General features: G+C 43.1%; 1 protein-coding gene across 1 annotated transcript; it reads left to right on the top strand.

Moving 5' to 3' along the window:
• The first annotated feature begins 397 nt into the window (after window positions 1-397).
• MMP27 (matrix metallopeptidase 27) lies at window positions 398-11,727 on the top strand. The gene is made up of 10 exons (XM_023585373.3): window positions 398-527; window positions 1,373-1,614; window positions 2,687-2,835; window positions 2,922-3,050; window positions 6,882-7,043; window positions 7,227-7,347; window positions 8,781-8,911; window positions 9,724-9,883; window positions 10,419-10,522; window positions 11,467-11,727. The coding sequence occupies exons 1-10, from the start codon at window positions 426-428 to the stop codon at window positions 11,706-11,708; spliced, it is 1,542 nt and encodes a 513-aa protein (XP_023441141.2). The 5' UTR covers window positions 398-425; the 3' UTR covers window positions 11,709-11,727.
• The last annotated feature ends 4,800 nt before the right edge of the window (window positions 11,728-16,527 follow it).

Genomic DNA, 16,527 nt, shown 5'->3' with positions numbered 1-16,527 from the left:
GATGAATTAATTAGGGTAATCTGATTCCTGATTCAATTATCTTTTCCCGAGACCACACTACCAAGATACTCTGTGGTTTCATTCAAAATTATTTTATAAACTCTCCAAGTATTTGTGAAGAGAATAACCTCTATTGGCTATTCCAGTAGAGTAATCTCCATAACCTACTATGGAGGCTTACTACATAGTACACTGAATTCAATAATGAAGAATGACTGTGCTTACTAAACACTTGCAGTTCCTGATTGCGAAATCAAGTTAATTCAGAAAAATAAAAACCAAAACAACATACCATGACACAGTTTATGGCAAACGTCCTTTTCTGTTATTAATTAAGCGATGATACAAGCCAATTCATGCCACGTCTAACTATCGTTTTCTAAATTTTGTGCAAACAGAATCAGGCTTCAGCTGGAGAGAGAGGAATGAAGAACCTTCCGTTTCTACTTTTGCTCTTTGTAACATTTTCTTCTGCACTTCCTACAAACCAAAACACGGAAAATGAAGAAAACATGCGACTGGCTCAGGTACTGTCTCAATAAATGTTATTAACAGACGATCAATAAAACGTTTGTTTTATCGATTGCCTCGGGACATGAAAAGACAGCAAATTCCTACAAGAGTCCTGAACCTTCTTCTGAGAAGGTGCTGCTTTTCATTCCTAGCTCTAAGAAAATGGAGGAGCTGAGTGGGGGGGGGGGGGAATGGGTGTGGGGACAGCACTGGGGGAAAGAGAGGATTTGCCACAAACTAAGCAATGGTGACAAGTGAAGGGCTTGTTAGTGAGAGAAAGGAGACAGTGCTGAGGGAAAGGCAGAGCTTTATAAAAGCATTTCAAGATCCACCAGGAGGACCCAAATCTATGGTTTAGGAGCCTGTTTCCCTGTAAGTTTGAAAAATACATTGCTTTGGACAGTCCCTCTACAAATCAACCTGGTTAATTTACCATATTTGACTAAATCAAGTAAATTCTCGAAACGAATAATCACCTATTTCTTCTAGAATGTGTTTTAAGGAAACCCCAAAAATGAAAGGAACAGCAAAAATGTCTTAAGATATCTTATCATTTAACATGTAGCAGAAGTTTGATCTTCTCCATGGAAGTTTGGAGTTTTGTGGGCTATGTAGTTTGGATAATTCTGATCACACATAGTTCAACCTAATTCTCAGAAACTGAAAAAGCAAGGTGACTCTTCTCTTCCCTCTTTGCTGCTTTCCCTTCTTCTTTCCCCCTCTCTCCTCCCTTCCCCACATTCCTTGTTTCCTTTTTTTCCTTCCCTACTGCCAAAAGGGAGTGCGGGCAACTCTGATGTATCCTGAGATGGAAGTTTTGCTCCTGTAGTCTGTGCCCTTTTTTTGTCTTCTTGGTCAGGCGTATCTCAACCAGTTCTACTCTCTTGAAATAGAAGGGGGTCACCTCGCTCAAAGCAAGAACAAGAGCAGTCTCGAGGCGGGCAAACTTCGGGAAATGCAAGCCTTTTTTCGACTGGCGGTGACTGGCAAATTGGACCCAGACACCGTGGAACTGCTGAAGGCCCCCCGGTGTGGGGTGCCCGATGTGGGTCAGTATGGCTACACGCTGCCTGGGTGGAGGAGACACAACCTCACCTACAGGTAAGGCTTCTGCCGACTTCCCCCAACCCAGAGGCAGGACTGGCATCGCCAAGAACAAGGAAAATAGCTTATTTTACCAGGCACCTCCCCTGTGCACGGCACTTCACAGATTCATTCATTTCAACTCCCAAAATACCTATGACGCGGGTACTGCTCTGTGGCCACTTAAGCACAGGAAGCAAAATGCTCTTTCCTGTGGCCAAGCTTACACAGCTGTCACCAGCAGTCTCCAGCCAGCGGGCTCTCACCTCTAACCTCTGCTACGTCCGTATAAACCTGGGATCGGAGGCATCTAACTGCAGAGGCCTGAAGGTCCAAGTGCAGGGTACCCGAGAGAACCCTGGGAAGGCCCGGAGCACACGCGGTTCCCCTTAGATACGGGGAGAGACCCTCGACTCCACGAGCTGTCAAGAGTCAGCAGGGCTCTGGAGTGAGGAATGGAGTTTGTCCTCAGACATCTCAAGGCAGGGGAGCCGGATCATTGGCAGAGAGAGGATGGACTGTGACCCTGATCTCGACCTTAGGTCCGGTGACCTTGACAACCACCCCAGGGCCCTCCTGTCCCTAAAGAGTCTTTCTGAGAGTTCTTCCTCCATCTCATCGAGTAGTAGGAATTGAGATAAAAATAGTTTAGTAAGCTAGGGAACATAAACAAAAGGGAATCTTTTGTCTGAGTCACTATTTTGTAGCTTCTCAAGTAAGACCCTTAACATGTGATATGTGCATAAAACATTTCCACAAGCCAGTCAAGAAAATAAACCCCGATTCTTTATCGAATGCATTTATAAAATATTCATGTATACAGCAAGCACACACATGACATGAGAGCTCTCTACCTTAGGGTGTGACCTTAGGGAAGCCATTTAACCTCTTAATGATCATTTCTGATCCATAGAGCAGATGAGGGAATAAAATGAAATAGCATATGCAAAAGTACTTTAAATAGTTACAGTGCTACACAATGTAAAATACTACAGCACATGACTGATGAGCTAGAAATGACTTTTTTTGTAGTACAAGTGAGAAGGCATGCATGTGTCATCACCGATTGATTTATTTTGTTAATTTTAAGAATAATGAACTACACCCCGGATATGCCCCCAGCCGATGTGGACGAGGCGATTGAAAAAGCTTTAGAAGTGTGGAGCAGGGTGACCCCACTAAGATTCACCAGGATTTCCAGGGGCATTGCAGACATCATGATTGCCTTCAGGAAGCGAGGTAAGGCTCTCCAACGGGAGAAGTATGGTTGTTTCCATCCCAGGAAGTCGAAGAGGCTGATTCTTCTCCCGTGAATTGTACCTTAGTCCATGGCTGGTGCCCTCGCCATTTTGACGGTCCCTTGGGAGTCCTCGGCCATGCCTTTCCCCCCGGCCCGGGTTTGGGTGGAGACACTCACTTCGATGAGGATGAAAACTGGACCAAGGATGGAGTCGGTGAGCCCAATTTTCTTTACGAACAAAATTTCACTCTAAAGACTCTTGCAAGGAATAGCTTGGCCATCAGTTGCTCTTTTCATCTCAATGTCCCAATTGCCCCACAGTTTTCCACTTCGTAAGATGGCACAGCTGGAAATATTCACTCTCTCTCTAGATGGTTATTATTTGTGCAGCTCGATATCCTCAGGAAGTTGCTGATCCACTTGGGATCAGAGCTTTCTTCACTTATTCATACTTCCATTGTGTAGCAGCTGCAATACTTGAGGGTCAGCTGTGGGCCTGGAACTGTGCAAGGTGGTGCCTGGACCACAGAGGTGTACTAAAAAGTTCCGCCCCTTGAAATGTTCGTCATCTCGTGTGGTGTAGAAGTCCTCGGCCCTCGGGCCCAGCATACAAGGAGGAGTGTGGCACATGCTGCATTAGTGCTAGAAGTCACCTATGGCTCAAGGGTTGAGAGAAGACACCAGGGAGGTGGTAATGTTGAATAGCGATTGAAGCATGGCGTGGAGGTTCAGCCCAAAGACAGTCCATTTGAAGGCATGAACTTCCTTGCTGAACTCTTGCCCATCTGCCAAGGAATTAGATCGACATCTTATTCCTTCAGACCAAGTGGGTTGATTTCACTTCCCCTAGAGGCATACCTGGCACTAAATGAGAGGTGCTTTATTACTTTTAAACAAAAAAGCAAAACTCTACTATGGTAGCCAGGTGTGCATCAAACAGAGGCCTCAGCAGATACTCGGGTTCCCCCAAATGCTCTGAATTCTAATCCCAGAAAAGCAGAGGCTGCAGCTCTGCCGATGGGTAGCACACAGGGTTACGGTTCCTTCCAGACCACGTAACTCCAGGGAGTTTATTTGGGTCAGTTGTATAGTGTCTGCAAGGTTGAAAGCCTGAGATTCAAAATGGAAGTCCACTCCCTGCTCGGTCTGAACACGGAAGCAGTTGTTCTTCCCAGCGCTAGCGAGCGAGGCGGACGAAGAGGTCAGCTCCCGGCTGCGCTTCGGGCCCCGGAGCTTCAGCATCGGCGGCTGCCCCTGCTGCCTAGGTGAGCAGCTTGTACTTGGCCTAAGGACAGCACGGCCGTGCCCTGCCAGGCAGATACGAGAAACATCCCAGGACTCGCCCCACGCAGAATGGCTCCCCTTGTCCAGCCAGGCTTTACTTTCATATCCAGAGGTTGAGCCCAGTCAAAGTCCTCACTCGCCTCTTGTCCCTGTTTGATCCAACGCTTCGTCATGATTACCGTTACCCACGCTGTTTCAAGCCCTCTGCCAGGAGTGGGTGGGGAAGATTCTTAAAAAATCCGAAAAGTCCTGGGCTCTGACTTGGCAAGCCGTGCTTGAGTAAGCCAGAGGACAAAGACGGCCCTCGACTAGGTTTTGGGTGGACCACAGGCAGCAGTTCCAAGACAAGTTTTTTGACCTCTTTATTACATTCCCTCAGGGTAGAAACTGTGAGCCCCTGGCAATGCCAGCAGTATAACTCAGCTCACTGCCGTTAAAGGGAGAGCATCTTCCCGTTCTCTGAGAAATACGTAAAACTTTGAGCATAGGTAGTCTCTGATCAATTGGGATGTGGCAACGACATATATTGTTATCTCCCTTGTCACAATACACAGGCTTTCTCCCATGGAAGAAGCACAGAAGTCCTTGTGTGAATTGCTAAAGAACAATCAGCCATAGTCATCTCTTCACCCCACTGCTTCCTAAGGGAAGAGCAAGCCATGACAGGGTGACATCAAAGGGTTAAGCCCACTCAGAAATTCTCCCAAGAGTCTCTCAGTGCCAGACCTCTAGTGACTGTCACATGCGTGCAACAGCTGCAAGGCTTTGCAGACCTCTGCCGAGGGCCATGGCATGGAACGAGCAATGGCCAGCAGTTTGGTGGCTTTGATTCCTTTTGAGGCTTCCCATTTCCCAGCTGGTAGACCCTGCTCAAGTTAACTTTCTTAGTCTCTGTTTCGTTATCTGTAAAATAAGAACAGTAATAACCCTTCTGCAGGCAAGTGACACAAGTTACCCGTAATAAAGGTGAAAGCACCTTGCAAAGCACTTGCCCCCAAGAGACTCAGAAAGTGCCTGACTAATGATTACATAGGTGATTGTTAATATTGATAGTGATGATGATGATCAGGGCAGAAGGCGTTCCAGGAAAAATTATTCATGAGGTTACAATGCATAAATTCACATAATCAATCACACCTCCAAAATGCAAGATTTGTCATGTTTTTCTTAGAGTACCTGAGGGCATATGATGCCACTGGCACATGACAGATGTGCCACAAATAGTTGGTCAATGAGGTCATTTGACAACCATTTCTTGAACATCCACCATGACCCAGACTCTGCAGTGGAAATGGGGTTATGATAGTGTCCAAGGCTCAGAGCCTGCCCTCCAAGGCACACACATAATCAAACAGCCATCAAACCAGGGCGATCAGCACTGGACGAAAGGAGCCACGACAAAGTGGCAGGACCACACATGAGACAGTGCAGCCCGGACGCAGAGGTCAGGGAAGGGTGACTCCGAAGCGGAAACCTGAGGACTAAGCAGGAAGTAGGGAGGCAAGTGGGGTAAAGAGGGTCCATGAGAGTGCTTTAGACAGAACCATCCCAAACTGTGGTGGAAGACAAGTCTGGGGGGTTCAGATTGGAGAGGGTCTTGAAAGCCAGGGGGAGAGTTTGTACTTTATTTAGCAGGCCTGAGCTGGAAGGATTGTTTCAGTGACTCACTTGTCCACTCCTTGACCCAAGGCACACACAGTGGCACAGCCAGCCAGGCAAGGGGAGCAGCAGAGGCCAGAGCAGAGCTGCATCCCGCGCCCTCAAGGGATCCTCTGTCCTTTCCTAAAAGTGAAGTGCTTTGTGCAAACCTCACTATGCACGGCTCCGGCATGAAAGACAGCCTGCTCCTTAGGCTCCTGGGACTTAGGGCAAATCCATACACAGTCTGTAGGACCAACAGTGGGTGCAAGTGAAAAGCAGTTCCAACACGCACGGTAAGACTTCTGATAGGAGTAAGGACAGGATGCTACGGTTGTGTGTAGGAGGCATCTAACCATTGTTTCTTCCAAATAAACAGCTGGACATTGGGTAACCAGTATTAAGTACCCACTACTGCCAAGCACTTTAGCAGTCAACTTGAATAAAATATGGTTAAGACACGATCCCTGTACTTAGGCAATGTGTGGCGCAGTGAAAGAAATAGAGGATGCTGTCCTTTATGTGCAGTGGCAGAAGTAAGCACCGAGTCTATGGAAGCCCGAGAGGTGCATTTAGCTCATCTTGGATAGCAGGTGGGTGCATTAGAGAAGCCTCGTGATGGAAGTGACGATATCGGGAAGTCCTGGCAAATAAATAGGATGACTTAACAAAGAAGGGGTGGAGGAGACAATCTTCCAAGCAGAAGAAATTAGAAAGAGCATGACACAGATAAGAAATTGCAAGCGGTACAATAGGACTAGCTCATCGAATATGAGAACAAAGTATGAGACTGGAAAATGGCAGGGACTGAAAGCCATATTCCCACATAGTATAGTCTACCAACCACCAAACAATGGTGGCTTCTATTTTTTTTAAATGCTAGCCATCTCTGAGACACCTAGTTCCCGCCATTTGCTTTCTCTGGGTTAGATTTCTCCACGTGTGTGACTAATTCCAACTCTGAGTGTCGGAATGTATCCCAGATAAATAATGGCATAGCAGTCGTAAGCATCACCTGCTCTAGAGTCTTTCTCCTTTCTCTTTCTCTTACTTTCTAATGTCAGGTCTAGCTGTTTTCCTTTTGATTGACTCCAGTGCTTTTGTTTCCCCTGTTTCTGTTAAGGATTCAACTTGTTTCTTGTAGCCGCTCATGAATTTGGCCATGCGCTGGGGCTTTCTCACTCCAATGATCAAACAGCCTTGATGTTCCCCAATTACGCCTCCCTGAATTCTAGCAAGCACCCACTCTCGCAGGATGATATCAGTGGAATTCAGTCCATCTATGGTGAGCAAAACTATAAATCTGAATATACGTGAAACTCCACAGGAAGCTTTCCAGAGAGGAAGTTGAGAAAATCACTTCTCGAAATCCGACCATGAAGAAAATATTCACTTGGGTAAGATCCTTCGGCAGGCGTATTTCTCCACTCCCTCTGCATTCGCTGTGGTCTTTCTTCTCTCTCCCAAGGAGGTTTACCTAAGGCAACTGCGAAGCCTCAGGAGACCACGAGGTCCCATGCCTGTGACCCTGATTTGGCTTTTGATGCTGTCACCACGTTCCGCAGAGAAGTCATGTTCTTTAAAGGCAGGTAAACCCATTCTCTCGAACATCTCGATTTCCAGTGAAGATTTTTCTTTTCAAGGGATTTAGGGAGAAAGAGGCCTTCGGGGGCTAGTGAGAATGCGTGTCTTTAACTTTTCATTTTATAACTTCCCACACCGGCCGAAAGTCTTGCCGTGTGCATGTATCTCTTTTAGTTGTCTGTAAATTAATTTTCAGGTGTTAAGCAGCTTTTAAAACTGCCATGGCATAAGAAGGTCTGTTTTCTATGACTTCTTAGCCAAAACAGTACACCAGGCTGGTGGTATCCCCACCACTCAGGCCGGCTCAAAAGCCAACTGTCAAGTTTTCAGGAATTCTGCACATTGGTAGCTTGAAACGAGCCTTCTTACGAGTATTTATACCCTGGAAATGGGCAAGTGGTAAAACCCTTATCTTTTTCCCACCTGGAAAGCCAGCTGTTAAACCTTTACCAGCACGCCACTGACCAGTTCTCAACGTTGCATTAATAAAATCTTAGCGACAGCAAGAACTCTCTTCTCTCATTATGTATAACTTATTGGATTTAAATTTCAGCATTATGAGTCAGCTATGTATACCCTGACCCTATTTTCAGAACTATCAGGACATACACCCTCTAGCAAATATATGCTATAGGGGAAAAGGAAAGAATATTTGCAGGTGGACTCCTGCCACCCGTCACTGTTATCGGCCCCCGCTCCTCACGGCAGCGGCTGAGAGACCACCCAGCAGGGCTATCGGGGCAGGGGCAGCCAGGTGGAGTGTAAAGGCTTTTCACATCTGTTCAGAGACTCAGCATTTTACAGCCAGAAGGGAAATTCTGAGGGAATGCTTTGGCATCGCAATGCTATTGTTTCTTCATTCCAACAAAGGTCAACATCACAGCAGTCTCCTCTTAGAATACCACTGCTTTGGGTGCGGCTGCTTTGGCAAAAATAAGGCGTTGAGGACTCACTGCTATTCACAAGACATCCGTGTATAGTTTGCTCTAAGTACCCAGCAGAGTGGGAAGGCAGGCTGGGGTAGTCCAAAGGTAGATGAGAATACCAGCCACCCGAGATCTCCTGGGGAAAATTGTGTTGTCCTTGTAAATTACTTGAGGGAAACACCGACCAAAAGATAAAAGGCAAGCCTGAGCAAGCGGATGTGGCTCAAGCAGTTGAGTTCCTGCCTCCCACACGGGAGGGCCCAGGTTCAGTTCCCGGTGCCTCCTGAAAAAAAAAACAAAAACAAACAACAAGCAAAACAGATGATAAAACCAACTCAGGGAAGCCAATGGGGCTCGATGGTTGAGCGCCTGCCTCCCACACACACGAGGTCCCAGGTTCAATCCCCAGCCCCCGGTCCCTAAAAAAAAAGGCAAGCCTGAGACTGCAGTGCCTTCGTTGACTTAGAGAGTCACACAAGCGGGACGGGTAAAGTGTTTTCTGTCTAACGCAGGCACCTGTGGAGGGTCCACGACAACGTTCCTGATGTTGAATTTGAGTTGATTGCCTCACTCTGGCCATCGCTGCCAGCAGATGTTCAAGCTGCGTATGAGAACCCCAAAGACAAGATTCTGGTTTTTAAAGGTAACCTTGCCCACCAAGATTCTTCTTCCCCGCCCCCCATGCCCAAGCTGGATAGTGGCTATTTTATACAAGGAACATAATCTTCATGTGTGAACCCAATTAACAGCGCCTCTGCCCTGCCTTCAGGCTCTATCATAAAAACCATTGCTGCGGAGGTAAGTACCCTCCCAGCCACACCGGGCCTAAAGAGCCCTGGGTGATTAAAAATAATAGTCATTTTTCTACCAAATAAATGTACTCCGTCTCTCTTTTCTGTCCCCTTTTTACTAGGGTTGTCAGACTTAACAAGGAAAAGTACAGAACACCTAATTAAATTGGAACTTCAGACTAACAAGAAATATTTTTTTAGTTTACATATATCCCATGCTGTATTTGAGTTAGACCAAAAATTCTTTTTTGTTCATCTGAAATTCAAATTTAACTAGGCATCCTGTATTTAATCTAGCCATCCACCTTTTTACATGGCTTTCATCAAATTACTTGCCTTTGAGAGCGCTTGAGAGCTGAACCTCAGAAGGATAGTCCAAGCATTCTTGACTGTGTTGACAAACCTACCAACTAAAAGCAATTAATAAGGCTAACCTTATGGCAAAAGTATGCCCACTATTGATGATAGGGATATATGATGTGTATAATGTTAATGAAAAGTAACAAAAGAAAATGGCAAGAGTAAGGGGGGACAGGAGGGTACTAAATCTCCAAGCATTGACGTTCTAAGCTTCAAAGCTGAAGTTACTATTAAACTTCTTAAGGCTCCTTCTACTTCTCCCACTAGAAATAGATCAGAAGATAATTACTTTTGCTCTTCCTAGATGACAACTTTTGGATGATCAGAGGATATGCTGTGTTATCAGATTATCCCAAATCCATCCAGACTCTCGGCTTTCCAAGACACGTGAAGAAAATTGACGCAGCCGTCTATGACCAAAGCACAAGAAAAACCTACTTCTTCGTGGGTATTTGGTGCTGGAGGTAAGTTTAAAGAGAAACCACTCTTTGGTTTTATTCTGAGGAAAATATCCAATTAGCCTCACATTGACATAGGCAAAAAAACACTAATCTATAGTCTTCTTGATGTGAGTTATGTTGAAGGCAGTCTTCTGTGGACAACATTTACCAAACCAAAAGATGTTTCCATGAGTTCAAAAATCTTTCTCCAGCACCATAAAGCTAAAAGAAGAATGTCGGTGGTGCCAACCAAATGGCTAATGACATTCACACACCCAGACAAAATCTATGCAAGCTGGAAGCTGAGCCCTCATTCTGATTGAACACTTCTTCAGAACAGTACCAATCTAACAAATGAGGTGCTTGTCCCTGCGTCTTGTTTTCAAGACCGTGTAAATGATTCAAACATAAACTTTGCCATGTATTTTTTTTATTGCTCCAATTATTTTTCTTCAACAAGGTCTGCTTATTTCTTCCCACCTGCCACAAGTTGGGCACTAGAAAAACTAAGCTCCTAAAACAAAGATCCACTGGAAACCATTCAAATCCGTTTATGCAGGTATGATGAAACGACCCAGGCCATGGACAAAGGGTACCCAAGGAGAGTGGTGAAGCACTTCCCGGGAATCGGCCTGCGCGTCGAGGCTGCCCTGCAGCACAAGGGTAAGCATCCGCGTTGAGATGACTAGGACACTTCAAGGACTTTATCGACTGAAAGAAGACAACGCAAAAACTCGAAAGCTTTCATTCTAACGTAATTTTACTGCTCTTAAGTATATGTAGTAAACATTCACCCAGGAGCTGTCATCACAAACTGAACCAGTAAGTCCTGAGTTTTAGTCTCTAAATTATGCAACTTCAACTCCATGTAAAAAGTTCCAAAACTAGGTTTACTCATCGTGGATTCAAGATACTTCCCAAAAGCAAGCCCTTGAAGAGTTTTAAATGTGAAAAGTGACTAAGAACCTGGACCCAACAATGATTTGCAAACTTTAATACACATACTTTAATATACACAGCTTGGGGTCTGTGTGTGAAAACTACAAATTCTTCACCCCTGCCCTCAGAGTTTCTGGGGCAGTAGGACTGTGGGTGAGACCCAAGGATCTGCAGCTTTTACAGCAACTGAGATCATTCTAATGCACACAAATCAGTTGCTACATCTTCAAAGATACCAGCCTAGACCATCTTAGTGACACAATCTTTTATTCCAATGATAGGGAACACAGAGCCTCAAACATAAAACTGGTAAACGAGAGCAGCTCTTCTGAAAATGGGGCTGTGGGCCGTCAGCCAAACCCACAGAACCTTCTCCCCTCACTGAGTCACTCTGCAAAACCCGGACTTACAACTGCTCACACACACTGGCTAGAAAAGCAGGAAGTCCCTTGCAACTCACCCTTCACACCTTGACTTTCTCCGTGGGGAAATAAAAATAATAGGCTTTCCGTGTTTCAGCAGTAAGGTAACATGTATCTACATAATTCCAGAAGTTTCTTTGTGGCCCATAATGTTCAATTACTTTATTCTATCTTCATAGAACAAAAAAGTGTGGGACCTTTGTATAGCCGTGCAAAATAACTAATCATGTTTTTCTCTCTCTCTAGGATTCTTCTATTTCTTCCGTGGATCAAAGCAATTTAAATACGACCCTAAGGCAAAGAACATTGTCCGAGTGATGAAAGCCAATACCTGGCTTCAATGCAAAGGGCCATTAAATCCATCTGGTTTTGATATCAACGAGGGAAAAGTACATTCCAGAGCAGTGGAGGTGTTTTATCATAAGAGTTTAAACTTACTTGTTTTCACTATTGTTCATCTGCTGAGAAATATCTATACTTATCAATAAATTAATAGATCGAAGTAAACATCAAGAGGTCTTTTAATCTGAACTCTTACTTTAAGTAAATGGCAACATTTTCTAATACCAAGGGACCAGTCTGATATCTAAGTATCTACTTGATAAAGACCTACAAGCATTTTAAGCTGATTTTTTTTCTTAAAGATTTACTTTTTATTTATTTCTCCCCACCCCACCCCCCACCGTTGTCTGCTCTCTGTGTCCATTCACTGTGTGTTCTTCTGTGTCTGCTTGTGTTCTTGTCAGTGGCACCAGGAATCTGTGTCTGTTTTTGTTGTGTCATCTTGCTGCATCAGCTCTCCATGTGTGCAGTGCCACTCTTGGGAAGGCTGTGCTCTTTTTGTGCGGGGAGGCTCTCCTTGCAGGGCACACTCATTGCGTGTGGGGCTCCCCTACACGGGGTACACCCCTACATGGCACAGCACTCCTTGCACGCATCAGCACTGCACATGGGTCAGTTCACCACACAGGTCAGGAGGTCCTGGGTTTGAGCCCTGGACCTCCCATGTGGTAGGTGGACGCTCTATCAGTTGAGCTAAATGCACTTTCCCTGCCTGATTCTTTTAGCTGGAAGTTATCATATCTAAACAAAATCTCTCACTGTACTTTAAGCCTATCTCACACCTTTGTGGCCTTGGAGAAGTAAGACTTGCACCATATAGTAACTACTGAAGACATTTATTAAACCAAACTTTTTATTTGGAATTTGAAAGGGCCAGTAAACCACCTCCCTTACCCCTAAACTTGTCTGCTTATCTTAGAGGATGAGTCTGTGGGCAAGCAGATTTCCTAATATCAAACTCTGGAATAAGCCAGACTTCTCTACAGTCATGCAAGAACTGGGAAGCACCAGGCCTCCCCAGGAACTATCTGAGGAGAATGTGAACTTCCTAAAGACTGCCAGGAGCCCAAGAGAAAGCGGGGAGGATGGAGTGCCCAAGCACACCAGCCACCCAGAGGGAGGGGTGAGGGCCTGGAGAGACGCAGAGGGCTGCACCAGGGGTAGTCCCTTGACAAAGAAAGAAATATCCCGAGTAGAAGGGACGAGCTCCCCACTAGCTGCCCCCTCCAAAATATGGGCCAGTTCATTTAACCATCTTAGAGTTAAAGTTGGATTTTGTACATAAATTTCATATACAAGAAAAACAGGAATTTCCTACTTGTGTGTGAGATACATATGGTCAAACTCTGACCCTAAGTCTAGGAGTGGGAAGTTCCCATTCTCTTTGTTCCACCGTGCAGTTGTTGAGTTGCTTAATGCCTGTATTTAGGTTTTACCTTTACTTCTTCAAAGCTAAACACTTAGCAAAGCTCTGATGAATTGTTTGACTGTGACTGGCAGCTGAACTTGTTGTGATGAAGTGCTAGAGTGAACAGGTGTCAACAGGTGGCCTCCCCACCCACATTTTCCCTTGATTTCAGTGTTCCTAAATTTCTAGAAATAAAAGATACATAAGAGGATCTTACTGAGTGTTAAAACAGAAAGTAAGTTTTAAGAAGTCAGCTTAGTATTAACATGTAGTAATTAGGATTAGTGATGGCAAAAAATAATGCTGAAACAATTGAATATCACCATGCATTAAAAAAAAATCCTGTTTTTATCTTACATTATTCACAAAAATGAACTCAAAATGGGTCACAAACTCTAAATATAAAAGCTAACAATATAAAACATTTAGAAGAAAACAAAGAAAATTTCTGAACTTGGATTAGGCAGAGTTAATAGGTGGGCACAAAGATCATGAAACATGAAAGAAAAAAATGATGAATTAAACTTCATCACAATTTAAAACTTTTTCTCTTCAAAAAACAATATTAAATAAATGAAAAGTCAAGCCCCACAGTTGGAGAAAATATTTTCAAATGCATATCTGACAAAGAACTTATACCCAAAATAAATAAATGGTTTTAATTCAAAGATAAGAAGACAAACAGTTCAATTTTTTTTAAATGGCCAAAGTATTTGCTATATGAGTGACAAAATAAGTACATGGAAAGATGCTCAACAGTATTAGTCATTAGGAAAATGAAAATTAAATCCACAGTGAGATATCACTATATAACCCCCTAAAATGTGTTAAAATAAAAAATAATTAAAACACCGAGAGTTGACAAGAATGTAAAGCACTGAACTTTCTTACAGTGCTAGTGATAATGGAAAAGTGTGCAGCCCCTTTGGAAAATGGGTTGGCAATTTTTTACAAAGTTAAGTTATGCTTATCATGTGAAACAACAATCCCACTCTCGAATAGTTACCCAAGAAAAATGAAAACATGCCACATAAATATTTCTCTGTAAATACTCATGGTAGCTTTATTTATGTTAGATAAAACCTGTGGAAAAACCCTAAAGTTTATTCATTAGTGAATAGATGAACAAATTGTGGCACAACCATACAGTGGAAACTTAGCAATAAAAGGAACAAACAACTGATACATGTAACAATATGGACGAATTTCAAAATCATTATGGTTATAAGGATGAAGAAGGTCATTCATTATATATTAATAAAAGGGGCAATTCGCCAAGAAGAAATAACTATAATAAATATTATGCACTTAACTTGAGTGCCCCAAGATACATGATGCTCGCAAGGAGTGCCCTGCCACGCAGGGGTGTCCCCCGCAGGGGGGAGCCCCACGCGCAAGGAGTGCGCCCGTGAGGAAAGCCGCCCAGCGTGAAAAGAAAGAGCAGCCTGCCCAGGAATGGCGCCGCCCACACTTCCCGTGCCGCTGACGACAACAGAAGCGGACAAAGAAACGAGACGCAGCAAAAAGACACAGAAAACAGACAACCGGGGGAGGGGAGGGGAATTAAATAAATAAAAATAAATCTTTAAAAAAAAAAAGAGAAAAAGAGCTAAAATCGAACTGACATCTTAATGATATTTAGACTTCCAATCCACGAATATGGAATGTTCTTCCATTTATTTAGTATTTAGGTCTTCTTTGGTTTCTTTTAGCAATGTTTTATAGTTTTCTGAATATAGGTCCTTGACGTCCTTGGTTAAGTCCATTGATAAATATTTGATCATTTTAGTCGCTATTTATAAATGGAATTTTTTTTCTGATTTCATCCTCAGATTACTCAGTAGTTGTGTGTAGAAACACTACTGATTTTTGTGTATAAGTCTTGTATCCTGCCACTTTGCTGAACTCATCTATTAATTCTAGAAGCTTTGTTGTGGATTTTTCAGGATTTTCTAGATACAGTATCATATCACCAGTGAATATTGAAAGTTTTGCTTCTTCCTTTCCTATTTGGGTGCCTTTTATTTCTTTATCTAGCCTTATTGCTCTAGCTAGAATCTCGAGCACAATATTGAATAACAATGGTGACAGTGGGCATCCTTGTCTTGTTTCTGATCTCAGTGGGAAATCTTTCAGTCTTTCACCATTGAGTACCATGCTAGCTGTGGGTTTTTCATATAGGCACTTTACCATGTTGAGAAAGCTTCCTTCTATTCCTATATTTTGGAATGTTTTTGTCAAGAAAGTGTACTGTATTTTGTCAAACGTCCTTTCTGGGTAAATGGAGAGGATCATATGATTTTTCTTCTTCAATTTTTTAATATGATTTATTACACTAATTGATTTTCTTGTGTTGAACCACCCTTGCAAACCTGGGATAAAACCCAATTTTATCAACAAACCCTTGGCTAGACTGACAAAGACTGACAAAAAGAAAGAAGATACAAATAAATAAAATCAGAAATGAGGGGGGACATTACCACTGATCCCACAGAAATAAGAGAAATCATAGGAGGGTACTGTGAACAACTATACACCAAAAAACTAGACGATGTAGACAAGATGGACAAAACTACTTTTGTTTTTGTTGATTCTGTTGCTTTTTGTTCTCAATTTCATTTATTTCTTCTCTGATCTTTACTATTTCCTCAGCTTGATTTTGGATTAGTTGGCTGTTCTTTTTCTAGTTTTACCAGGTGTGCAGTTAAGTATATATATTCAAAACTCTATTCATAAAATTGGTGAACTTTATTATATGTTAGCTACACCTCAAGAAAGCTGATTTTTAAAACGAAGTACAGCTTGGTACCTAGCATATAGTAGATTCTCAAATGTTGGTCAAATTTGTTTTGTTTCCTTGCATCTCTCCTGAGTTCAGTGGGATACCTGTGATACTATAATTTAGGGATCATCTGAAATTGCACTCAGATTTGCTTATGTCCTTGATTTTTGAAGAAAAAAAATTCATAGGAGAGAACAAGAAACAACTATGAAAATAATCCTATTTTGACCCAGTTGAATATCTAGAATGCAGTTTTCCAAGCATATATGTTGGGCATTAAAGCAATATTAACTGTTTATTAGTATAACCCCAAAGGCAGGTGATTTCACATATCCTTTGAAATTTAAGTAAGCTTTACTTCCAAAATCCTACAAAGATTCCAATGTCCTCCACAAAGTAGGTGGGGGAAAAAAACATGAATGTGGGACATTATTATTTTTTAAATCCATTAACCACCCCACTTCCAAAAACCCCCTCTGGCCACTTTTCCCCACAGACTCCAGCCCCCTGCTCATCTCTCTGACCTCCCTTCTCTGCCCTCATTGAAGGGACCCAAGTTCCTGTTTATTAAAAAACTTACTTTTAAAAATGTGTAGCAGTTAAGCTCTATCTTTATCGTCTCTTTTAAACATGTGGTCAGGATCTCCCCATCCTCAGAAATGCAGCATATCCTTGCATTTTTTTCTCCCACAGAAGGAGCGCTAAAATGCACTTTTCACCTTGTTCGATAAAGAAGACATTTTAATTCCCAGTTGCTAGTTCAGACGGTTAAGTA

The sequence above is a fragment of the Dasypus novemcinctus genome, chromosome 27 (genome assembly GCF_030445035.2).
Source record: "Dasypus novemcinctus isolate mDasNov1 chromosome 27, mDasNov1.1.hap2, whole genome shotgun sequence".
In the NCBI taxonomy this organism is placed as follows: Eukaryota; Metazoa; Chordata; class Mammalia; order Cingulata; family Dasypodidae; genus Dasypus; species Dasypus novemcinctus.
This window is presented reverse-complemented; position numbering and strand designations above follow the sequence as displayed.